The 19683-nt window shown below is 52.0% G+C and overlaps 6 protein-coding genes across 10 annotated transcripts; 2 read left to right on the forward strand and 4 right to left on the reverse strand.

Annotated features, from left to right (window-relative positions):
* Nucleotides 1-1452: 1452 nt before the first annotated feature.
* AAFC00_005842 (uncharacterized protein) lies at nt 1453-3480 on the forward strand (the record flags this gene model as incomplete). Its single annotated transcript, XM_069345691.1, has 1 exon — nt 1453-3480. The coding sequence occupies one exon, from the start codon at nt 1453-1455 to the stop codon at nt 3478-3480; it is 2028 nt and encodes a 675-aa protein (XP_069197889.1).
* A 1119-nt stretch (nt 3481-4599) lies between these two features.
* AAFC00_005843 (60S ribosomal protein eL37) lies at nt 4600-5221 on the reverse strand (the record flags this gene model as incomplete). The annotated part of the gene is made up of 4 exons (XM_069345692.1): nt 4600-4742; nt 4881-4952; nt 5078-5140; nt 5218-5221. The coding sequence occupies 4 exons, from the start codon at nt 5219-5221 to the stop codon at nt 4600-4602; spliced, it is 282 nt and encodes a 93-aa protein (XP_069197890.1).
* An 867-nt stretch (nt 5222-6088) lies between these two features.
* Nucleotides 6089-8496, reverse strand: AAFC00_005844 (uncharacterized protein; the record flags this gene model as incomplete). Of its 2 annotated transcripts, XM_069345693.1 has the most annotated exons (3): nt 6089-6779; nt 6836-7297; nt 7361-8496. In XM_069345693.1, 3 exons carry the CDS (start codon nt 8494-8496, stop codon nt 6089-6091), a joined length of 2289 nt encoding a protein of 762 aa, XP_069197891.1. The 2 variants fall into 2 exon arrangements, with proteins under 2 accessions (XP_069197891.1, XP_069197892.1); XM_069345694.1 differs by having other exon boundaries at nt 6836-8496.
* Nucleotides 8497-10130: 1634 nt separating this feature from the next.
* Nucleotides 10131-12461, reverse strand: AAFC00_005845 (uncharacterized protein; the record flags this gene model as incomplete). Of its 3 annotated transcripts, none has more annotated exons than XM_069345695.1 (2): nt 10131-12085; nt 12143-12461. In XM_069345695.1, 2 exons carry the CDS (start codon nt 12459-12461, stop codon nt 10131-10133), a joined length of 2274 nt encoding a protein of 757 aa, XP_069197894.1. The 3 variants fall into 3 exon arrangements, with proteins under 3 accessions (XP_069197894.1, XP_069197893.1, XP_069197895.1); XM_069348273.1 differs by having other exon boundaries at nt 12143-12272; XM_069348274.1 differs by having other exon boundaries at nt 12143-12269.
* Nucleotides 12462-13950: 1489 nt separating this feature from the next.
* Nucleotides 13951-15989, forward strand: AAFC00_005846 (uncharacterized protein; the record flags this gene model as incomplete). Its single annotated transcript, XM_069345696.1, has 5 exons — nt 13951-13984; nt 14043-14071; nt 14132-14191; nt 14248-14999; nt 15059-15989. The coding sequence occupies 5 exons, from the start codon at nt 13951-13953 to the stop codon at nt 15987-15989; spliced, it is 1806 nt and encodes a 601-aa protein (XP_069197896.1).
* A 1565-nt stretch (nt 15990-17554) lies between these two features.
* On the reverse strand, nt 17555-19504 carry AAFC00_005847 (uncharacterized protein; the record flags this gene model as incomplete). Of its 2 annotated transcripts, none has more annotated exons than XM_069345697.1 (1): nt 17555-19504. In XM_069345697.1, the coding sequence occupies one exon, from the start codon at nt 19502-19504 to the stop codon at nt 17555-17557; it is 1950 nt and encodes a 649-aa protein (XP_069197898.1). The 2 variants fall into 2 exon arrangements, with proteins under 2 accessions (XP_069197898.1, XP_069197897.1); XM_069348275.1 differs by having other exon boundaries at nt 17555-19360.
* Between the last annotated feature and the right edge of the window lie 179 nt (nt 19505-19683).

Genomic DNA, 19683 nt, shown 5'->3' on the forward strand with positions numbered 1-19683 from the left:
TGTTTCCCAGCCCAGCCGAAGATCTCAATATTGAGCTTAAGATACCACTCTACGAGGTCGGCTCATTCAAAGACGTCCCAGGCAGCACAATGGCGCCCCGCGGCTACGCCGGCTCAAGCAGAGGCGACAGACCCTGCATAGCGTCTGTATACAAGCCACAGACCGTGCCGCCTCCCGGATATGCACCTACTAAGACGAAAGGCTATCGCGCTCCTGCTCCGAAGAGACGATCGATTATCACCTTGACGGCCGACAAAGACGGAAGCAGAAGACCTAGCGCTGCTGATGAGTGGATGGAACGAGAGAAGAAGAAGAAATTGGAAGGATTGAATCTTGGTTCTGTTGAAAGGACTGAGTTTCCTTTTGCCATGCTGTGTAGTGAAGGGAGTGTTGGGCGTATGGTGAGGAATATTTGATTTGGAGAGGAGAAGAGAGACTTCGATTCCATTGGGCTTGTATAGTGATCACAAGCCAGCGGGAAATCTACCTCCTTTAGGCTATGCTTCTTAGATCGAAAGAGTTCAAGAGATCAGGCGCGGCAAGGGGTATCTTGGCTCCATACAGAGGAACGGAGCCACCGGGGGTGGACTGCAAATTGCATAGTCTTGTGCAATTCAGCCAACCATGCCAATAGATGACTTGAGCAACAACCACGGGAGAAGTGGGATCGAACGCGTATACATTCTCAAATCGTCTTGCTCATAGTAAATGCATATGCGCATATCGCCACTCTCGCGACCGAAGAAGCAGTCGATCGAAGAGAATAACGGATTGTCATGCCATCACGACATCGAAGCATTCACCTACATGCCCTTTCAGTCATCGTCCTCACAATACCTTGACACAATCACTTATTATCACTACTTCATAGAGACTCGATTTCGCAACGTCTCGTACCATGGACATCTTGAATGAAATACACCATATCGACCGTGCGTTAACGTTCTAGCGGGAATACTGCTACCGCGAGTCAGATTGAGCTGAGTTGTGGTTCATTCATTCGAGATCATTGGCATGATGCTGCGACGTCTGGTCTCTACCAAAGTTCTAGTAGAGGCGGTCGACAGAGACGCCAAGAGCAAGCAGACAGGACCCTGTGGGTCACTTTTTTGGCGATAGAACGATGAGGTATTGCATTTTACTTGAATTGCTGGGAGTTCATATGTCTGATTACTTCATTAGATATCAATTATGTGCTTAGAGAAGTATCGGTCTCCGGCTCTATAGGGACATCTTGCGATAGGCTGCATTCAACCCGACTTTATTTGAAGTGGCGAAATCATTACAAGCAATAAGCTTGAGAACACAAGAATCTTCACTATACGAATACAGCAAGAAATCCAGGATCATATCTTCTTTGCTATATCGAAGGGAAAGAAATATAAAAGAGATAGAGATACAAAGGATCTGGATAGTATCCAGAAACCACCTCATCTCCAAAAGAGAAAAAAAATGTTCAGATCAAAACCAGCTTCAACGCAAGGACCCATGTTCACGCCTTCGGACATAGCAGCACTGATATCACAACTCCAACCACTCAAAAGTCCAGCAGCTGCGACTTGTTCGTCTCCCTCTCCATCTGATGTCCAGGAGCCAAAGGCCCATCTCATACGCAGTCGCTCAGGCAATAATCTGCTGCACTCTGAACTCAGCCGGGCGCGGTTCAGCAATCTGCTCCTGCGGTCAGATGCCAGCATTTCGCTATCTACTCTCGCCCTTGAATTAGGCGTAGACAAAGCCTCAGACTTATCATGGCTTCTCGAGGGTGCTGGAATCTGTTTCACGAGAGACAGAGAGCGCATCCTTTCCGTGCAGCAACAAAACGAGGTCCGCGAGTCGTTGAGGCTGGACCTTGAGGAAGGGAGACAGGGTGGCGTCAGATTAGCTGAATGGGCGGGACTCGGTCGATGGGATATAAGTCCCAGGACGGCAGAGTTGTTGGCGGGCAGTATAGAGGGATGTGAGATCACAGACTTGCACGGCTTCATCTGGGCTGCGTCAAGGCTACAGAGGTTGCGAGAAACGATCGCGCAGGAGTTGGGAGAGACTTCGGACGCGATCGTCGACGTGAGTGCCTTCAAGGGCGACATGGCTCTATCTAACTCGTGGCTCGTGGGGGTTTGTCAGTCGCTTGTGGAAGAAGACGGTAATGGCATTGAAGGAGTCGTGGAAACGAAAGGTGGCAAAGTGTTTTTCACCCCACAATCTGCGCTTTCAGCACTCAGAGAAAAAGAGGAGATGGCTGTGAAGCAAGCCATGGCAGAGAAAGTACGAGCGTTGGAGGAAGAAGGGTGTTGCGAGGTCGAGTCCACCAGCGGTGCCTCACTGGACGCCATCGAAGCCGCGTGGCGGGAGAGACGTCCGGAAGCACTTCTGTTACGCCTGGGAGACTCAGAGGCATCTGCCACCCTCCTGGCGCGAGAAGACGTTTTAGCAAGCAGAATCGAAGAACTAGTCCAAAGCGCCAGCAAAGTAGCAACCTCAATCTGGGCACCACGAACACCAGGACAAGAACCAAGTTACGAACCAGACACCTTCATTTCCACTCTGACAGACCTTAACGAAGCAACGACCAGAACCAAGACATCGACCTCGTTCACCCGCGTCATCCTTTCGCAACCACAATCCTCTTCGACAATCAGAACCGCATTCGAAAACACCCTCGCAGCGCTACAAACCAACACCGCGACCGCCCTATCTCACCTCCTCCGAAACAAACTAATCGGCCCCTTGAACCTCTATACCGCGGGCGTAAGCAGTCTAGTAAACAGCAACAACCCCGACCTGGCGACCCGAGTCTCAGAGCACATCCTAGAGACCACCTTCCGGCGACTCACACTCCCAGAAATCATCTCCGAGATCGAGCTGCACAAGTTATTTCCGACGACCAGAACCAACGTCAGAGAACTCGACCGATTCTTCGAAAACAGTCTCGGCAGTACCGGAAACAGTAACAAGGCAGAGACGAGCACGAACGGCAGCAACAGCAGCAACAGCAGCGCGAAAGCCCCAACGATCAAGTCTCTGCCAGACCTACAGTCAGCCTCTGCACGGCTAGCGCGCAAACTGCGCGTCGAAGCCTCACTCAGCGCGGACGAGCTCAAAGACATCAAACACGCATGGATTCAAGACCGACTCGACGGCATGAAGAAGATGAAACGCGGCAGCGACGTGCTGCAGAACCTGGTCTGGATCTTGCTCTCCACAAGGCGCGAGGGAGTGTTCGCTAGTGCGGGCAAGGATACTAGTCGGATGATCAAAGTCGTTCAGGCGGATTTTGCTTCTTCGGCTTCTTCTGCTGATCATAACGGTGAGGGTGATGGTGATGGTGCTAGCAGCAAAGACAAAGACGACAGGGCTTTGGGGAAGAGATTGGGCGAGTTGAGGGACTTGGTCAAGGAGGGGCGGGATGGAGACCGGGAGAGGAAGGAGATGAGAGAGATGGCTAAGGTTGCTGCTGAGGGTTTCATGGCGACGTAGAAGTATTATAGTTCGAAGCATCCTTCCCAATGGAATGCAGGAAAAGTAAGAACGATTGTTAGGACGAAGTTGACGCGCAGCACATTGCTCTATCCATAATTGAAATCGAGATCCTATGATGATAAGAACATCACTAGAAAGACTTGAACGACTTGCGTGCATACAAAAGATTAAATCTGCAAATTTGGTATGGGTGTATTGTATGTCATAGCAAAATAAGTGAAGTCCAGATCACAAGTATAAAATGCACATGGAGGATCAATCGTCGCAGGATGATGCGAAGGTCTGTGACTGCAACTTCAATCGCATAGACGTAATTTCGATGATGTTCGACGGCTGTCCAGAGGCATAACATTTCACATGTACAGAACGAGCATACGGGAGGCGGTGGGTCAATCGGCATTCAAAGACAAAACCCCTGTTTCTTGAGACATCGTTAGCATAATGTGCTTGCTTGCGTGTCAAGAATGTGAAAGTAGGGTAGATAGTATAATCAATCAGATAGGAGCGAAAGATGATGGAATAGTTTATCCTCAAAGAGATTCGGTTGAACTATGCATTGGTATTGTGGATCATCATGATGAAGGAGGAGAGCTGTGGAATGTGCAACGGAAGGAAGATTGCTTACCATCATTGGGAGGTTGGGATTTTCCAGTCGTTGTCGTCGTGTGCCAGAGATCTGTGTTGTTAGAAATGCACCAACGCAGCGCACTCGAAGATCAAAACGACAGAGGACAGATGCTCGAATCATTCGGTCATTGAAGAAGAGTTCATATACGGCTTGACTAGTCGTCACTGAGGCCGCCGAGACGCTCGCAGTAGAGCAGCCATGCTGAACACACCACAGCCACTTCAACCTTCCTTGTCATCCCCGGCCATTGTACCAGTTTTGTCCTTAGTGCGCGTGCGAGTTTGAGAGGAAGCGAGATGTTCACATCCACATGCAGAAAACAAAAAACAGCGAGGTTGGAAAACTCTTTTCTTTTTGCTCGAATCTTTTGAATTTCGCTTGTGCCGTTGCCGAAAATAAAAAAAACTCCCGTTCCAATGTGTGGTGATTGTCGAAGCACTCACAGTCCCCTCCCGGTTTCATTTTTTGTTGTTGCAGAACGACATGATTTAAGCCTGGTTGGAGGGGCCACGGGCACCCTTGGGGGTACCGTTGCGGAAGCCGTTGCTGAACTTGCGCGAGACGAGCTTGAGTGTTCTCATACGGCCGGTACCGGTGGTCTTTCTTCTCTTGGCCTTCTCGCCCCAGTTGTCTGTGAGGTCATGTCAGATAGAGTGCTCCTGGATGGGTGTTGCATGTGGTTCCGAGAAGAGTTTGCGACTCGGATTCGAGTTGTTCTTCCGTCGAGGTGGAATTGATTCGAGGTTTTTTCATCGGGGGATAGACATACACTTTCTGATGGAGGCGCTGGGGTATCCGCAGTTGGAGCAAGTGTGCTTCTGGACGTGGAGAGAGCGGCTGCCTGTAAGGTTCATTCCCATCAGTCTTCTGTCTTTCTGGCAACCAAGTAGCCCTGCAGACGACGATTCTCATTGATCGCTACCCATCTGTATCCTGCTCTTTCTTTTCATCGCTCTCGTCACATACCGCAGCGTCTGCACAGAACGTGCGTCTTGTTGTGGCGCTTGCCGAAACTGGAGGTACCCTTGGCTATAGCAATCCGTCAGCAAGATATTCCTCCGTTCTCGCAGACACTCAAGGTAGTCTGTCTGATCGATGTGACGCACTCATTTTGACTTGTCGACTCCGGTATTAACTGGGTGGGCTGGGTGTTATCGTCTTCACTGGTCGTCACGTCCGGGACTTCGAAGTTCAGCACGAAGCGCAAAATTCAAGCGAGCGGTGGTGCAAGGTGCGAAGCGGCACTACCCGCGTCTTGGCATTTGGCATTTTGACCAAGAACAAGCCAGGCTTCCGGTGGTCCGTGCACAGCGTAGAGAAACTCGCGCCCAGCTTTTTCCCCTTCTTTCACAATCTCGGTGCCAGAGGCTCAGGCACCGTCCCTGATCTTGTACTATGCTTCAGTATACGCAGCTGCTGGACCTTGAAGAAGAATATGACTATGACATGCACAACGTATAATCAGAAGCACCAGAACAAGTAACTCATACAACCGAAGACATGTTGGATTAATCTGCCGTACCCTATGTACAACACACACACGTTCTACCCCTTCACATCCAGTCTAGCCCATCCCCCACCCATACATCAACTATGAAACCAATAACGTAACATGCATACAAGCAGAACAAAAGAAGAGTAGGTAGGCTAGCTCATATTTTCTCTCCAGCCACAGGCCCTGCCTGAAATATTTGTGCAAACCGATAAGTGATCAGTAGGCAAAATCATATGACCTTCTGAACAGACGCCGTCGTGTCCTTGGGTTCGCGTCGTCATGAGGAGAATATAACAAGACTTCTGCCGGTAGCTCTAACAAAAGGCGTGATGGAAGGGAAAGACGAACAAGTAAAGGGAGAAGAAAGCGAAAGAAGTAACACTTTTGCTGCAAATCAAGATGAAACATTGCCAGGTGAGATGTGGCGCCTAGTGCTCATACTAGCGACATCACCAGTATGCACTGGTCATTCATAAGAAACCCTACATATCGGTGGGATATCTTCCCTGAGGCGTCAATCCTCCAATACCAGGAGCTTGTCTGGTGTTCATAGGCGGACCGCCTCTGCCGCGAGGGCCATTGCGGAAGCCACCCCTTGGTGCGCCCATTCCTGGGATGCTGAAATCAGGATTGGCTCCAAGGATCATGTCATTATGTTCATTTCGTCGGGAAGGTGGAGGAGGCCCGTTGCCATATGCAGCGCCGCCGGCCATGCCACCTGGTGGCGGTCCAGCCCGCCAGTTGGGGTTGACACCGCGTTGTGATACGGATGTAAAGTGAGAGATGTCGCTGCCCGCCGGCGACCGAGCACCCTCGGCAATGTTTTCATAACTGCTGTCTGGCTCAAGGTTATGGTGTGAAATTCCGCCGTGGCGTCCATCGTCTGCAGCGAGATGGCCTAGTGCACCAGGCATAAGGCTGTTGGGCAAAACGCTCGAGCGCTGCGGTGATCCACTATCGTAAGTGATGGTAGGGACGGGCTCGGGGTCGACCGCGAAACGAGGATCAACGTCTTCGTAGTAAGCGTCCGAGCCTGCGCGTCTGTGGCTCGGCGAAGCAGTTCGCGCACCGTTGGTCATAGGCATAGGATAGTCGGCCTCGATGGGAGAGACGGGACCATGTTCCGGGACTGGTGGAGGCCCTGCCCAAGCCGTCCTTGGTGGCACATATGTTCTAAAGAAATCAAGTCAGTTTGGTGATATTATGACACTGGTCACGTTAAAACTTACTGTTGAGAGTAGATGCTTGAAGGCGTCGGTGGCTCAGGGTTGGAAGGGTTTCTCTGGCTCGTCGGAGTGATATCCCGCTGGTTTTGAGGGGTTAGATCCCTACGCACTTGAGGTCCATCATGATTCTGGTGTCCATAAGTGTTCACTGTGTCCATCGGCGGCTGTACCATTGGGCTTCCGGTGCGCTCATCCATCTCGATTGCTTGGCCGATCGCAACGTCTTCGCTCGGATTCACAGGGGAGCTGTTGTTGCGGTTGAATGGCGGCAGACCAGGTGGAGGCATGTCGTTCTCGCCACCGTATGCAGAACCATAACCTGGCGGTGGTGGGCCTTGCTGTCCACGACCCATTGGCATACCAGCCACAACCATCGTGCTAGGTGCAAGGCCGCCTCTACCCATTGGCGGACCTCGCCAACCAGGTGGTGGAGGACCTCGCATGCCTTGTGGGCCACCTCTTCCTCTGTACATCATGCCTCCTCTACCAGGACCGGGGCCAGGGCCGGGACCGTAGCCACCGCGCGACCCGGGTCCGAAATTGGCTCGTGGTCCAGGTCCGTATCCTCCTCGTGGCCCATAGCCTCCTCTTCCTCTAGGCGGGCCATTAAATCCTCCGCGACCGCGATAATCTGGTGGCGGAGGACCCGTGCCCATGCCCGATTGCTGCGATTTGTTCGAGCCGTTGGAACCTACAGATCCCCTAGAGGCGTGATGTCTTAGACCTGGAGGTGGTAGACCCTCTGCCATTGCGATCTCTCCATGTGTTATGGGGTTGCCGTACTGATCGCGTGGCTGCTCCCTCATGTAGTTGTTGTCGGGCATTGGGGGTGCGCCATCCATGGCAATTGCCGGGTTGGTGTGGTGTCCAGAACTAGCGCTTCTGACGGATTGTGCACGAGGGTTGAGAGGAGTCCGGTCATCAGAGCTCTTTCTGTCCAGAGTGTTCGTCTCGTACGATGCGAACTGGGGGATCTTGGAGTTGTCCTCAATCGCGCCAGACATCGGTGGCGGACTATCGGCTCTCGGGAGCTCATCGGCAAGCATTCTAGGAGGCTGCATGTTGGCGTAATAGTTCTGACCATTCATGTCGGCATTTTCAGCAATGCGCTTCTTGCGCGCCTTTCGTGATACGAGTGTTCTTCTCATCGCGCAAGTGACAACGCCGCTTGCAATGATTAGAATGGTAGCCGCCAGAACAATCCATCCTCCCCACTGCATGTGCGGAACAAAGAGGAGGATGTCCACGAGGAAGGCCAGAAGCGCGACCAGCAGGGTTGGGAATGTCAATATCAAGAGGGCCAGCAAGTAGCGGGGCGAGTGAGCTGGGGAATGGAAGTGAGCAGCAAAGGCCAGGAAGAAGCATATCAGAGTAAGAAGCGCCGCAACGGGGTGCACAATAAGGATGCCAGAAAGCGAATGTCTTGCGCTGTAAGGTAGAGAAAAGTCATTGTCATCGGTAGACCCGCTTATGCTGCCAGTGCTGTAGCCAACTTTGGTGGTACAAACATCACCTCGACAGTATCCGAAAACGCCATAATCGACACCGTCGAAGCTGGCCAGGGGGATGACTTTGATTATTGGAGTCGATATTGTAGCAAGCAGTAAAAGAACAAAAGCGACCAGAAAAAGAATGGTAAGCGGGGTCGCTGGCCGTAGTAACATGATGGGCTAAAGTCAAGATAGACAAGTCGATATAGAAGTTTTGACGAGAGATGGTCTCGATCAAGGATCGCGCTTGTGCGATGGCATATGTCTGTAAGGCACTATGCTGTACCTGCGATATGCCTGTACCCTTTGGGATTCTTGGAGTCCGGCGCGTGGTGTCACGGGGGCCTGCAGCTTCAATTTCCTGTCAAGACAAGATACCTGGATGAGATGCAGCTTGATGCAGACTGATGCAGCAGAACGACAACCCGCGCGTGGAGAGTGTGCGACGGGGGGAACGGTAAATTAGATGTGAATCTGAGCGAGTGTAACAGATGTCGGCGCTTCAAACACACGCGCAACAAGGATTCGTGAATGTCAGAGAGATTGAACCGTCCCAAGAAGAAGCAGCAACGAGGCAGCGAGACAGGGTGATTTGGAGAAGAGAGAATTGAGAAAGCGACGACAAGACAATACGGTACCAGACCTGAACAGTGGGGGGGGCAAGAAAGAGGCGGTGCTGGGCACTTGTGCGAGCAACCAGGATACACACACACACACACACAGGTCGAGGGACAGATTGAGGGCCAAAGAAGGGGCGGCATTCACTTCTACTCCACGTTACTGGGCCATGTGCTTGACGCTAATTCCGATTAACGGCGTCCGCTATAATACCTTAATTCGCGCCAAACAAGCCTGCTTGACCCGTCCTTGCACCACTTTCCTCCGCCAAAAAAATGGCAGACGTTGATGTTGTCAAGGCTTCGTCGTCGTTTTCGAGTCACCTTGCGCAGCAACAGAGTGCTAAAGTCGTTGAAGCGCGAGCACAAGCCAATCGCCAGTGCGACAAAACAAGGTCAACAGAGTCGCGTCTCAGGTCATTGCAAGTCATGCTCTCCTTGAGATTGGACACGGCTCGATTGTGCGATCGTACTTTCGGCCAAAAGCCTCAATTACAGCCCCCGGGTTGCGTGATTGGCCCGGTTTTGCTCCAGGCTCTACCAAGGTGCAGCTTGTCTGCGAAGTTTGGCCAAGAGCAGCACGCGTCTTTAATCACACTCTGATAGTCTAGAGCCTCATGCTGCTGGATTGACTTGTACTTGTTTCAGTATTTCGTATGCTTTAGTCGTCTTGTCCGATCTTACTCATTCGTGTAATAAAAGGAGTCAACTTCAGTTTATACATTTCTCGTACCTGTCTCGTGCCCTAAGGTACCTTACCTTACACTAGACTCGCGACGACGTATTTCGTAAAGCCCCGACAGAGTTCATGCCATCCACACATCCAGCGCTCGCTTTGTCCTTCTAAGGTTCTCTCCGCATTTCACAATTATATCCCCACTTTTTTAGCCGATCCCTGTCAAAGCCTTGAAATGAACCAAAGTCCGGATCCTTCGAATCGATAAGACTCAGGTACAAGTAATATTCACGCATTGGCATTACCGACGACGACCAGCCTACTTGTATACGACAGCCACTCCAGCCTATCGACTCTTATGACAACACATCACATAGTTCGCTGTAGTGATGCCAGATGCAGGCCTGTCCAACGCAGATGAAACCCTTTATCTTCGCGAAATGTTAGACTCTACGCGTGGACCATCATGTCATATAATCTTCGTGTGCTCTGGCAAGCTTTCCCAAGATAAGCTCTCACCATATCTCCTGCCATCTCGAGCCTCTTGTCAGATTACCGGAATTAGGGCCCTTCTTTAGAGCCCAGATTGCCCAGTGAGCACCCACAGTCGGTCTCGCCCTAAATACCGCTAAGCCTTCTTCAAATCCTTCGACCCAGTATCTATCACTAAATGGCTGCGTATTTTTACGGTTCGCGAGATATGCATGTGTGTCGTCGATAAACATGTCCCTTGTGCTATCTTCTGACACGGCAGCCATCCAAAAGTCCCAATCTGTCTTCCCCCACAGTGCGTCTCCATCTATAGGTACACCAGAGCTTCGTCGCACTGTCGGATAGAACTGACTCTGCTCAACGTAGACGCGGGGATCGAAAGTGGATAGATTGAAGAGCGCCGATGGAAAAATGTTGAAGGTAAGGTAAAATATACCATCTCCATACGTGAGGTCGAAATATGGTTGGTGACTTCGAGCGTCCGTTTCGACCCCAAGACCATCGACTATCTTGTGCGCGAAAGAGGAGCCTAAATCCGTCCATGTCTGTCGTTTCGTGATGGAGCCATAAGCAGAGAGCGCAACAGCAGCCTTGACGGCCAGACTGGTCATGTTAGCGTATCCGCCGAGACCATCTGTAGTGGACAACTGCCATTCTGGGTAAAGACCATAATCAGATATATATGTGGCCCATTGTTCCAACAGTTCACCATACTCTGACGACCAGGAAGTATCGCCAGTCGCTTGTTCGTAAGCTTTGATCATGAGGATCATGTTGCCTGTCTCCTCAATGGGCATCTGTTCATCGATGCCATCATCATGGCCTGAGGCTATTGGATAAGAAGCTCCGAGATCATGGATGGCCCAAGGGTGAGGGTATCTGCCAGCTTTGGAGTACTGGAGTACAGGATCCAACAACAATTTGATCCATTGCGGACAGAAAACGTAGAAAATTGGGAATAGCGGATAGATGATGTCCACGGTGTTGAGGTTACCATCGCTTGATATCTCCTTGATGAAGGCTTTGGCCTGACTGATATTCCGTGTATCGGCAGGATTTGTCAGGTCTATCGCACCAAAAACCTGTCTAGTCGATAGTGCCAGGATATCTGAGTAGTTCGAGCCCGCCAATTCTTTAGCTGTTGTGTCGATAGTCGAGTCCAGATCGCAAGCCTCACTCAAAGCACTCTCGTAATCACCAAAGAAGTGTTCGACAACACTGGCAATATCTGGATAAGCAGAGCGATAGTAGTGGGTCTCGGCCGAGCCGAGATAGTCAATTGCCTCCTCGCGTACTACGCCTACGGCCAGTCGCACTGTGATCCCTTGGGATAAAGTAGGACCAAGCTGATAAGCAAACCCTCGAAATCCATTCTCGTAACATGAATCACTTCCTCCATTCAGTACTCCATTGCTCTGGAACTGCTTCTGGAGTGTAGTAGCGGGACCAGATCCGAAGCTAAGCATGCCAGCGGTACGTTGCTCTGCTGCATACACAACCCGACCCCAGAGAGCCATCTCGTCGTCTGATTCCTGAAAAGTGGCGCCGTTCGCGCTTATGTCATGGATCGAGGTATTGCCAAATTGATAATGAGAACATTCCGCCGCTTTTGGTTGGCCAGTCCAGTCTTCACCAATACCTGTGTACAGTTGCAAGGACTCCGCTTTGCCAATGGCACTGATGGTCAAACAGGAGAAAGGCAGCGACTGACGAACGTAATCGTCGAAAGAGACGGGTGAGAAGAAATCAAGTGTAAAAGTCTCCGTCGCAGCACGAACCTCAAATATGCTATGTGTCGATGTATAGTTTGCATTGATGAGGGTCGCCGACCTGAAGTTCGATTTCTTAGTCTTCGCACCCAAAAGGCTGTATGTATGCCCGTCGATCCTGGCCAACACCGTCCACGAGACCTTGTTCCCAAACCAGAACTCTGGCTGAGCTGCAGAAATTGTCTCTGCTTGGCTTCCTGGTAACCAGACTGTGCTTGTGCTTAGCTTACTCTACTACGTGTATTTGAGCCTACTGGGAATATTACCGGACAGATAGGGGTTTCGGACAGCTAGAGGATAAGATGGAGGTTGGATCGGGCTGAAGGAGGCATGTGCAGTCACTTCATGATGCCCGATCAAGATCCCCAAAGTCCATTTGGCTAGGTTGACCATCATCGAGTATTTACAAGTGAGAGAGCCATCCAGCAATGCGACGCAGTACAAAAGTATGGTGAATGTCATCACTGAGACTACAGCACAGTAGGCAAAGACGGGTTTTCCGACAATCCTCCCCCATCCAGTAGGCTGCACAGCTCTACTTTGCCCCGATATCGTTCCATAGTTGGTACCTGGTGAAGCATACATGATCTCCTTCAGTTGGACGTCGGATGCTGAAGGGAGGAAAGGTCATGTAAGAGATGCATGCGAACCAGAGGATGTCAAGTCACAAGTGATGATCATGCATGCGATGTTTACGCGACTTCCGTAGAGCAGTGCCCGATTGATCGTTGATTTAACAGAGCTTTGTTCATTACAACCCCGCAGACTGCGCAAGTTGTAGTAGGATGATGTATGAAGTGAAGTTGTCACACGATCACTTGAGACACATACTGACCTTCGGGAATGGCTTGCTTTCCAGAGCCACAGCAGAGTCATAGTCCAGAAAAGACAGTGCTATACAGTAAAGTGGTTGGACATTCACTACCAGCTTTCAAAGCTTACTTTACGTTATGGTGGAGTTGAGGTTGGGGTTCACGTTGCATGTGACGGAGAATCGATCCACCGGCGTCCGATCAATAGGATGCAGCGACATACGAGACCATTTCTTCTACTTATCATCTCTTGTACGACTGAGCTGGTTTGGAAACATTGTGCGTAAAGGCACGGACCCAATGAGCAGTAAATGAAGAGATGGGCATATATAAGAACGTAGTCATGCTTAGAGGTCCGCTTGGCGCGGATGTTCAGGACGCGTAATTTGATCGCCTCGCTATCAAAAGAACTGTTCATCACCATGAACCTCGTCATTCACCCATTGGTAGTCCCGTAATGCATATTAGTCGAAGGAATGTGGAGGAACGAGTCAGAGCTGCGCATCCTATATACTGTGGATACGCATTCAAGTAGGTCGAGTATAGAACAGATGAAGATGCGAAGGGTCAGCCTCGAAAGCGAAAGCACAGTCAAAGGTGTGTTTCGGACATACTGTCCATGGTCGAGTTGCTCAAGCTTCATGATTGACTGGTGAGAAGTGTACGTGGAGACATCACGGCGGCGGCAGCAGCAGCAGCAGCACAGATATCACGAAAGGGCCAATCGGTATGGTTCTTGCGCAGAAGCAGCAGCGCCACCTTGTCCGTTTTCCAACGATTTGTGTGCTGTACAGTGTAGTATGTGTACTTGCAACTGTAGTAGTGAGCTGTTAAGCTGTGAGGCTCATGGTACCTTAACTAAGGTGGGTAGGGCGTTAGGAGTGGGTACTGTACATTAGGTGGGAGGTCCGGGGCTAGACGGAAGCCGAGAATGCAACGGTGGACTGGCTGCTTCTGTTCCGTGCTTTTGCTCTAGAGACAGCGCTGGCGAGATAGTATGCAGTAAAGTACGGTAGAGTAGTAGTGGTTATAGTAGAGGTACTGTATACCTTACTGCGCTGTACACAGCAGAGGCACAGTACAAAGCGCAAGCTGGCCCAAGGCATTTGTACCTTTCCACTATCCGAAGCCACCATTTATACCTACAATAATACATTACATACTTTCATATAATCCACTCTTCTCTCTCATTGACCCTTTCCTCCTCTCAAACCGCTAAATCAACTGACCATTTGGATACGGCCCCTGGCGTTCTCGTAGAGATGTCTGGAAAGTTCGTGAGAGCGTCGAAATACCGTAAGTAAACACAGCCACGCGACACGTCGAAAGGCAACCTACTGAGCCCAGGAAACAGGACACGTTTTTGGCAGATCTACCAAGAAGGTATGCGCGCATGCTGTTCGACTCGACTATCGCCACATTAATTGACACTGCTGCCTCCAGGAACAATGTTACGATAACTTGAGGATCTCCAAGAACGCCTGGGACACCAACCTGATCAAGGTCGGTCAAGGAAGATGCGACGGAAGGACATGACACCTTTCTTACCCCCTCGATAGGCAAACCCCAAGTATCTTTCGGTCAATTGGGAAGCCAGCGGAGGTGGTTCTTTTGCTGTCATCCCAGTCGACGAGAAGGGAAAGCTCCCCGAGATCCTACCGCTCTTCCGTGGCCACACCGCCGCCGTCCTCGACACCGACTGGAGTCCTTTTGACGATTCGCTCATTGCGTCCGGATCTGACGACGGGAAGGTCTTCCTCTGGAAAGTCCCCGAGAACTTCTCACTCTACCAAGACACCGAAGAGCCCGTCGATGTGTCCCCTGTTGCCAAGCTCACTGGCCACACTCGCAAGGTTGGACATGTCCTCTTCAACCCTTCCGCCGAGAACGTTCTCGCCAGTTCATCTGGCGACTACACCATCAAGCTCTGGGACGTCGAAGCCCAGACTGCGCCCCTCACCCTGAAGCACAATGACATCGTCCAGTCGCTCTCCTGGTCTGCTGATGGTGGCATGATGGTCACCACGTGCCGCGACAAGAAGATCAGATTCTGGGACGTCAGACAAGAGAAGGCTGCCTACGAGGTTCCGGGACACGCTGGCGCAAAGAACAGTAGAGCTGTGTGGATGGGCGAGCACGACAGAGTCGCCACCACCGGTTTCTCGCGTATGAGTGACAGGCAGTTGGGTCTCTGGGATGTGCGCAACCCCGCGGAGCCTATCAATGGATTCGAGATCCTCGACTCCATCAGCGGTGTGTGCATGCCTTTCTGGGATGACAGCACTCAGATGCTCTACCTTGCCGGCAAGGGGTGAGTCTTTTTCTGGACTAACGCATTTCATGCGCTTTCGGCTGACGACGAGGAAACAGTGACGGTAACATTCGATACTACGAATACGAGAACGACAAATTCCAGTACCTGTCGGAATACAAGTCGGTGGAGCCCCAGCGCGGTATCGCTTTCGTACCAAAGCGCGGAGTCAACACCCACGACAACGAGGTCATGCGCTGCTACAAGACGGTCAACGACGCCTACATCGAGCCCGTGTCGTTCATCGTCCCCCGCCGTGCTGAGGTCTTCCAGAACGACATCTACCCTCCCGCGACTGGCACCAAGCCATCCATGTCTAGCAGCGAGTGGTTCGGCGGCAAGGAGGCAGCTCTGCCCAGCAAGATCACCATGGAGAGCCTGTACGAGGGAGAGACTCCCGTCGAGATTGCAGCCGAGAAGGCGCCCAAACCCGCCGATGTCAAGGCCACACCAGCACCCACGCCGGCGAATGCACCCGAGCCCACCCCAGCACCAGCAAAGACGGAACCAACCCCCCAGCCAGCCGCCGCTCGCTCACCGCCCGCCTCGGGATCCATGAAGGACAACCAGCAGAGCATGGCAGCAGCTGCCTCCAAGTTCGCCGACAAGGACGCCGAGGAGTCATCGGACAACGACGCAAGCAGCTTCGAGGAGGTTCCCAAGCCCATCGAGCGTCCTCGCGCCGCCGCCGCTGTCGTCGCAGAGAAACAGGAAGGAAAGACCGGCGTCAAGACGCCACCCAGACAGCAATCATCATCCGCCGAACCCACGAAGACCACTTCTGCTCCCGCTGCCGAGCCAGCAGCTATTCCATCCCTGGCCTCTTCGACCCAGGAGTCGGCTCCTGCTCCTTCGCCAGCTAAGGGCGCGGCCGAGGGCATCAAGGGCGTGCTGCAGGACATCAAAGGTATGCTCGCGGCGCAGTCTAGCCAGATCGAGAACTTGACCAAGGAGGTCGCCGAGCTCAAGGCTCGTCTCGGGGACGCGTGAGGATTCGATCGGTCTCTTGAGGATTTGATCGCGCTTTACCTTGGGGGATGATTGAATAGGAGAAGTGGCAATTGGGGAAGGGGGAAGAGGGAGTTGTGGAGAACGAGATATCTTTCCCTTTCAAGTCCAATGAGAAAGCAAAGCAAGTCAATCGGTGTTTTTGAGTCAGTGCGAGTCTAGTCTGTTGTGGATGTTATTGTTGGACTCATCCATTGTTCACTCCCATGATCGGTCGACCCCGTCTTGCCCGCTCTCTCGGGGTCTTTCAGTCCGTCTTGTTTTTCTGGAATATAGATTGATTGCTTTTGGTATACAGAAAAAACCCCAACAAATTCGCAGCCCTCTCCCTATTCTATCTCTTGTTACATTGCAGTGCAGTCTGATTCAATCCGATTCAATTCAATCTGCATATTCCAATACAATGCACTGTACTCTAACACTGCAGTAGATCGCAACACAATCTATCCATTCAATATTTCCAGCACATGCGATGACTCCTCGTTCTCTTCGTCATACAGAGCGCAAAATCAGCTCGAGCGGGGAAGATATAGAGGGCGACCCTGTCCCGGGCCCGGCCTCGTCTTCGATACCTCGCAATCCGATCTCCCGGCCATTCATATCTCTTTGATTTACACGAAGTACAGAGGACCTGGATTTAGTCAATGCTTCACTCTTTGACGAATGGTCGGTAAGGACAGAGGGAATGAGTCTTCGATAGTATGCACTAAAAACCGTAGTGACTTGTCAGTCTTTCCCGGATGAATGATCGATGAGTCGTCGGTGAATGGTCACCGGCCATGCAATGAATAAGTATGCTTCTCTGTGATAATTTCACTTGAAACGAAGATGCCCAGGAGCGACAATGCATGACCATGTGATGAAGACGAGCAGGTCCATGACATTATCAAATGATCAGATGACACGGGAGAAGAGGGAAGAGGATCTCCATTATGTGGAGAAATCCTAGTGGTATAGATCCGTCATAGTTTCTGGTGAAGAAAGTGAGTGAAACAAGGAAGGAACGACGGCCACCCACCCCTTGCTATGGTAACACACAGGCAGGAGCCGCCGGGGCTGAGAGATCACCTGTGGTACAATGCATATTTGAACTACTTGTCTTCACTCGTAGATGGGAGGTGGTGATTGTATATGGAAATTGATAAAACTTGTGTAGGTGTACAGAATGCGAGGCATGTATAACCTTGTCGTTAGTGTATCTTCATAAGGGATCTCTCCTTCTCCTGCTTGTTTCTTCTTCTTCTTCGTCTTCCTCACTGCAGACTGTACCATGAACAAGGCCGTGAAGAAAGTCTGGTGAGGAGGAAGGAGAGCAACATATGATCGGTACAGATGTGAACAAGTAAGTCAAGATAGGTGAAAGAGTGAAGTCAGGGTGAATAAGTAGGAGGGGGTATCTCTTGATTTGTCTATATGTTTTAGTATACAGGTCATTTCTATTTCTCTCGCATCGTTCCTTTTCTTTCCATTCACTCTTGTTCCACGAACGAAGAGGATAATCTTTATCGTACATGAGCAATATTGAGTTGCCTGACTGCGACCACAAACTAGATCAAGGCCTGGCCCTTGAACATGCCCTCTCTGACCTCCTTGACAATATCTCGTCTGTCACCTTTACCGACCAGCACCAGAGCCCTGCCGCGACGGCCCATACGTCCGACGCGACCCAGACGGTGGATAAAGTCGATACTGGTGTGAGGGACGTCGTACAACACGACTGTCTTCACAAGTAGAGTGTCGATTCCTCTGGAGCCGAGATCGGTCATGACGAGGACTTTGACATTGGCTAATTGGCGTCTGCCGCTTGCGGGTGCGGCGAGAGGCGTGCTTGTTGTTGGCGGCGATGGCGATGGCGACTTCTTGCCGTATTTGTCGCTGTTATTCGACGTGGTCGCGACACCGGTAAAGTCGTCCAGGACATCAGTCTGTTTGCGGTCGTTGGTGTCTCGGTTCAGAGCGACGGCGTCGACGCCCTTGGATTGAAGGTAGTCGGCCAACTCAATGGTCTTTTCGCGCTCGTTGACAAACACGATGACGCGCTTCGTGACGTCGCGGCTCTCCTCTGCGCTCTCGGCGATCTCGCGACCCAGGTTCCAGATGGTGTCGGCGCAGGCGAGGTTTCTGTTGCCCTTGTAGGGATCCTTTTCGACGTCGACGACACTGAGCTGGACACGACGGGGAATGGCGTGGAGATTGGGAGTGGCGAGACGGCGGGTGTCGGGGAACTTCTTGCGGAGGTACGAGTCGAGACTGCGGGGGATCGTGGCGGAACAGAGAACAAGCTGTTTCAGACTGGGGGTGGCGCGGTCGAGGATGCTGCCGGTCAGAGGAGTGAAGGAGCGATCAAGGAGAGAGTCGGCCTCGTCGATGACCAGATGAGTGACGCGCGAAAGGACGTTTGGGTCGCTCTCGGTGATACTGGACAGAAGATGAGGGGTGGAGATGAGGACATCGATGCCGGCAGGAGAAAAGAGTCGGTTGCGGATGACTTGACCGCTGAAAGCAGCCGAGACCAAAGCAGACCTGAACTTGACTGTGTGAGAGAGCGACTTTGCCACGGCTCCGACCTGCGAGACCAGCTCTGCGGTGGGCAGCAGGATGATGGCACGGGGACGACCGGTGGTGGGATGGGCGTCGTTCGAAAGAGGTGGCGGCTCGAGTTCGAACACATTTCCTTTGCGCTTTTTCTCCGCCTCCTTCTTGGCCGTCTCGGAGGCCTCTACTTCCGTGTCAACTATCTCCTGGCGCTTGATGGCGTCAATGATGGGCAAGAGGTAAGCCAGAGTCTTGCCGGATCCCGTCTCGGCCGCCAAGAGGAACTGCTGCATGTCCGACTTGTCCGACGTCTCTTCAAGCGGCGCCGGTGTCTTGTGCCTCCTCTTCTTTCCATCCGTGCCCAGCAGGGCTGGTATAGCGAGTCGCTGGATCGGAGTCGGCGAGATGTCTGCAAGGCCCTTCAAGGCTTGCGAGGCGACGGCTTCCTGGATCGAAGGCAAGAGGTCGAAGTCGGAGAAGGAGTCGACGTCTGCTATGCTCTGCTTGACCGAGGCGCGATGGCCGTAGGAGACAGGAGCGAGGGCACGCTGCATCTTGAGTGCCTTGTATGGATCTGCCGACTTGGCGGGCTCTTTGGCGCCTCCAGGCTTGAAGCGAGACGCTCTCTTCTGTTCGGCGGCGGAGATCTTGTTGAAGGCCTTGCCTCTGATGTCGGCCGAGGTCTGGTTCATGGCGCCAAAGGGACTGGTGGTGCGCCGTCTGACCGGTCTCCCACTCGGGGCAATCTCTGGCGTCGACTGGCGCACTTTGGGCGAGAGAGTCATCCTCGAGGGTCGTGATTTCTGCTCACTGGCCATGTTGCGTATGGAGCCCAGTCCACTCGTGCCTCCCATACTCGGCCGCCATGATGCGCGCCTGGCGACACTGCGAAACGGCATCTGCATCGAAGCCAGCGCCGAGGCCTCGCAGAAGGGACACAGCGAAGAGAAAGCGGAAGACATTATTTGAGTTGATGTGCAGTAGTAGTGCTGTCCGTGTCAGTGTCCGTATCTGGTGCCGGGGAAAATCATAAACATAAAAATATCCTCAAACAGAGCAAACATTTACTTGTTCTTCTAACCAGAACGGGCGAAGTCACCAAGTAGAAGTGACTAAGAAAAGACAATCGCCCCCGTTGCAC

This window comes from Neodothiora populina (assembly GCF_041146345.1).
Source record: "Neodothiora populina strain CPC 39397 chromosome Unknown canker_contig_6, whole genome shotgun sequence".
NCBI classification, from domain to species: domain Eukaryota; kingdom Fungi; phylum Ascomycota; class Dothideomycetes; order Dothideales; family Dothioraceae; genus Neodothiora; species Neodothiora populina.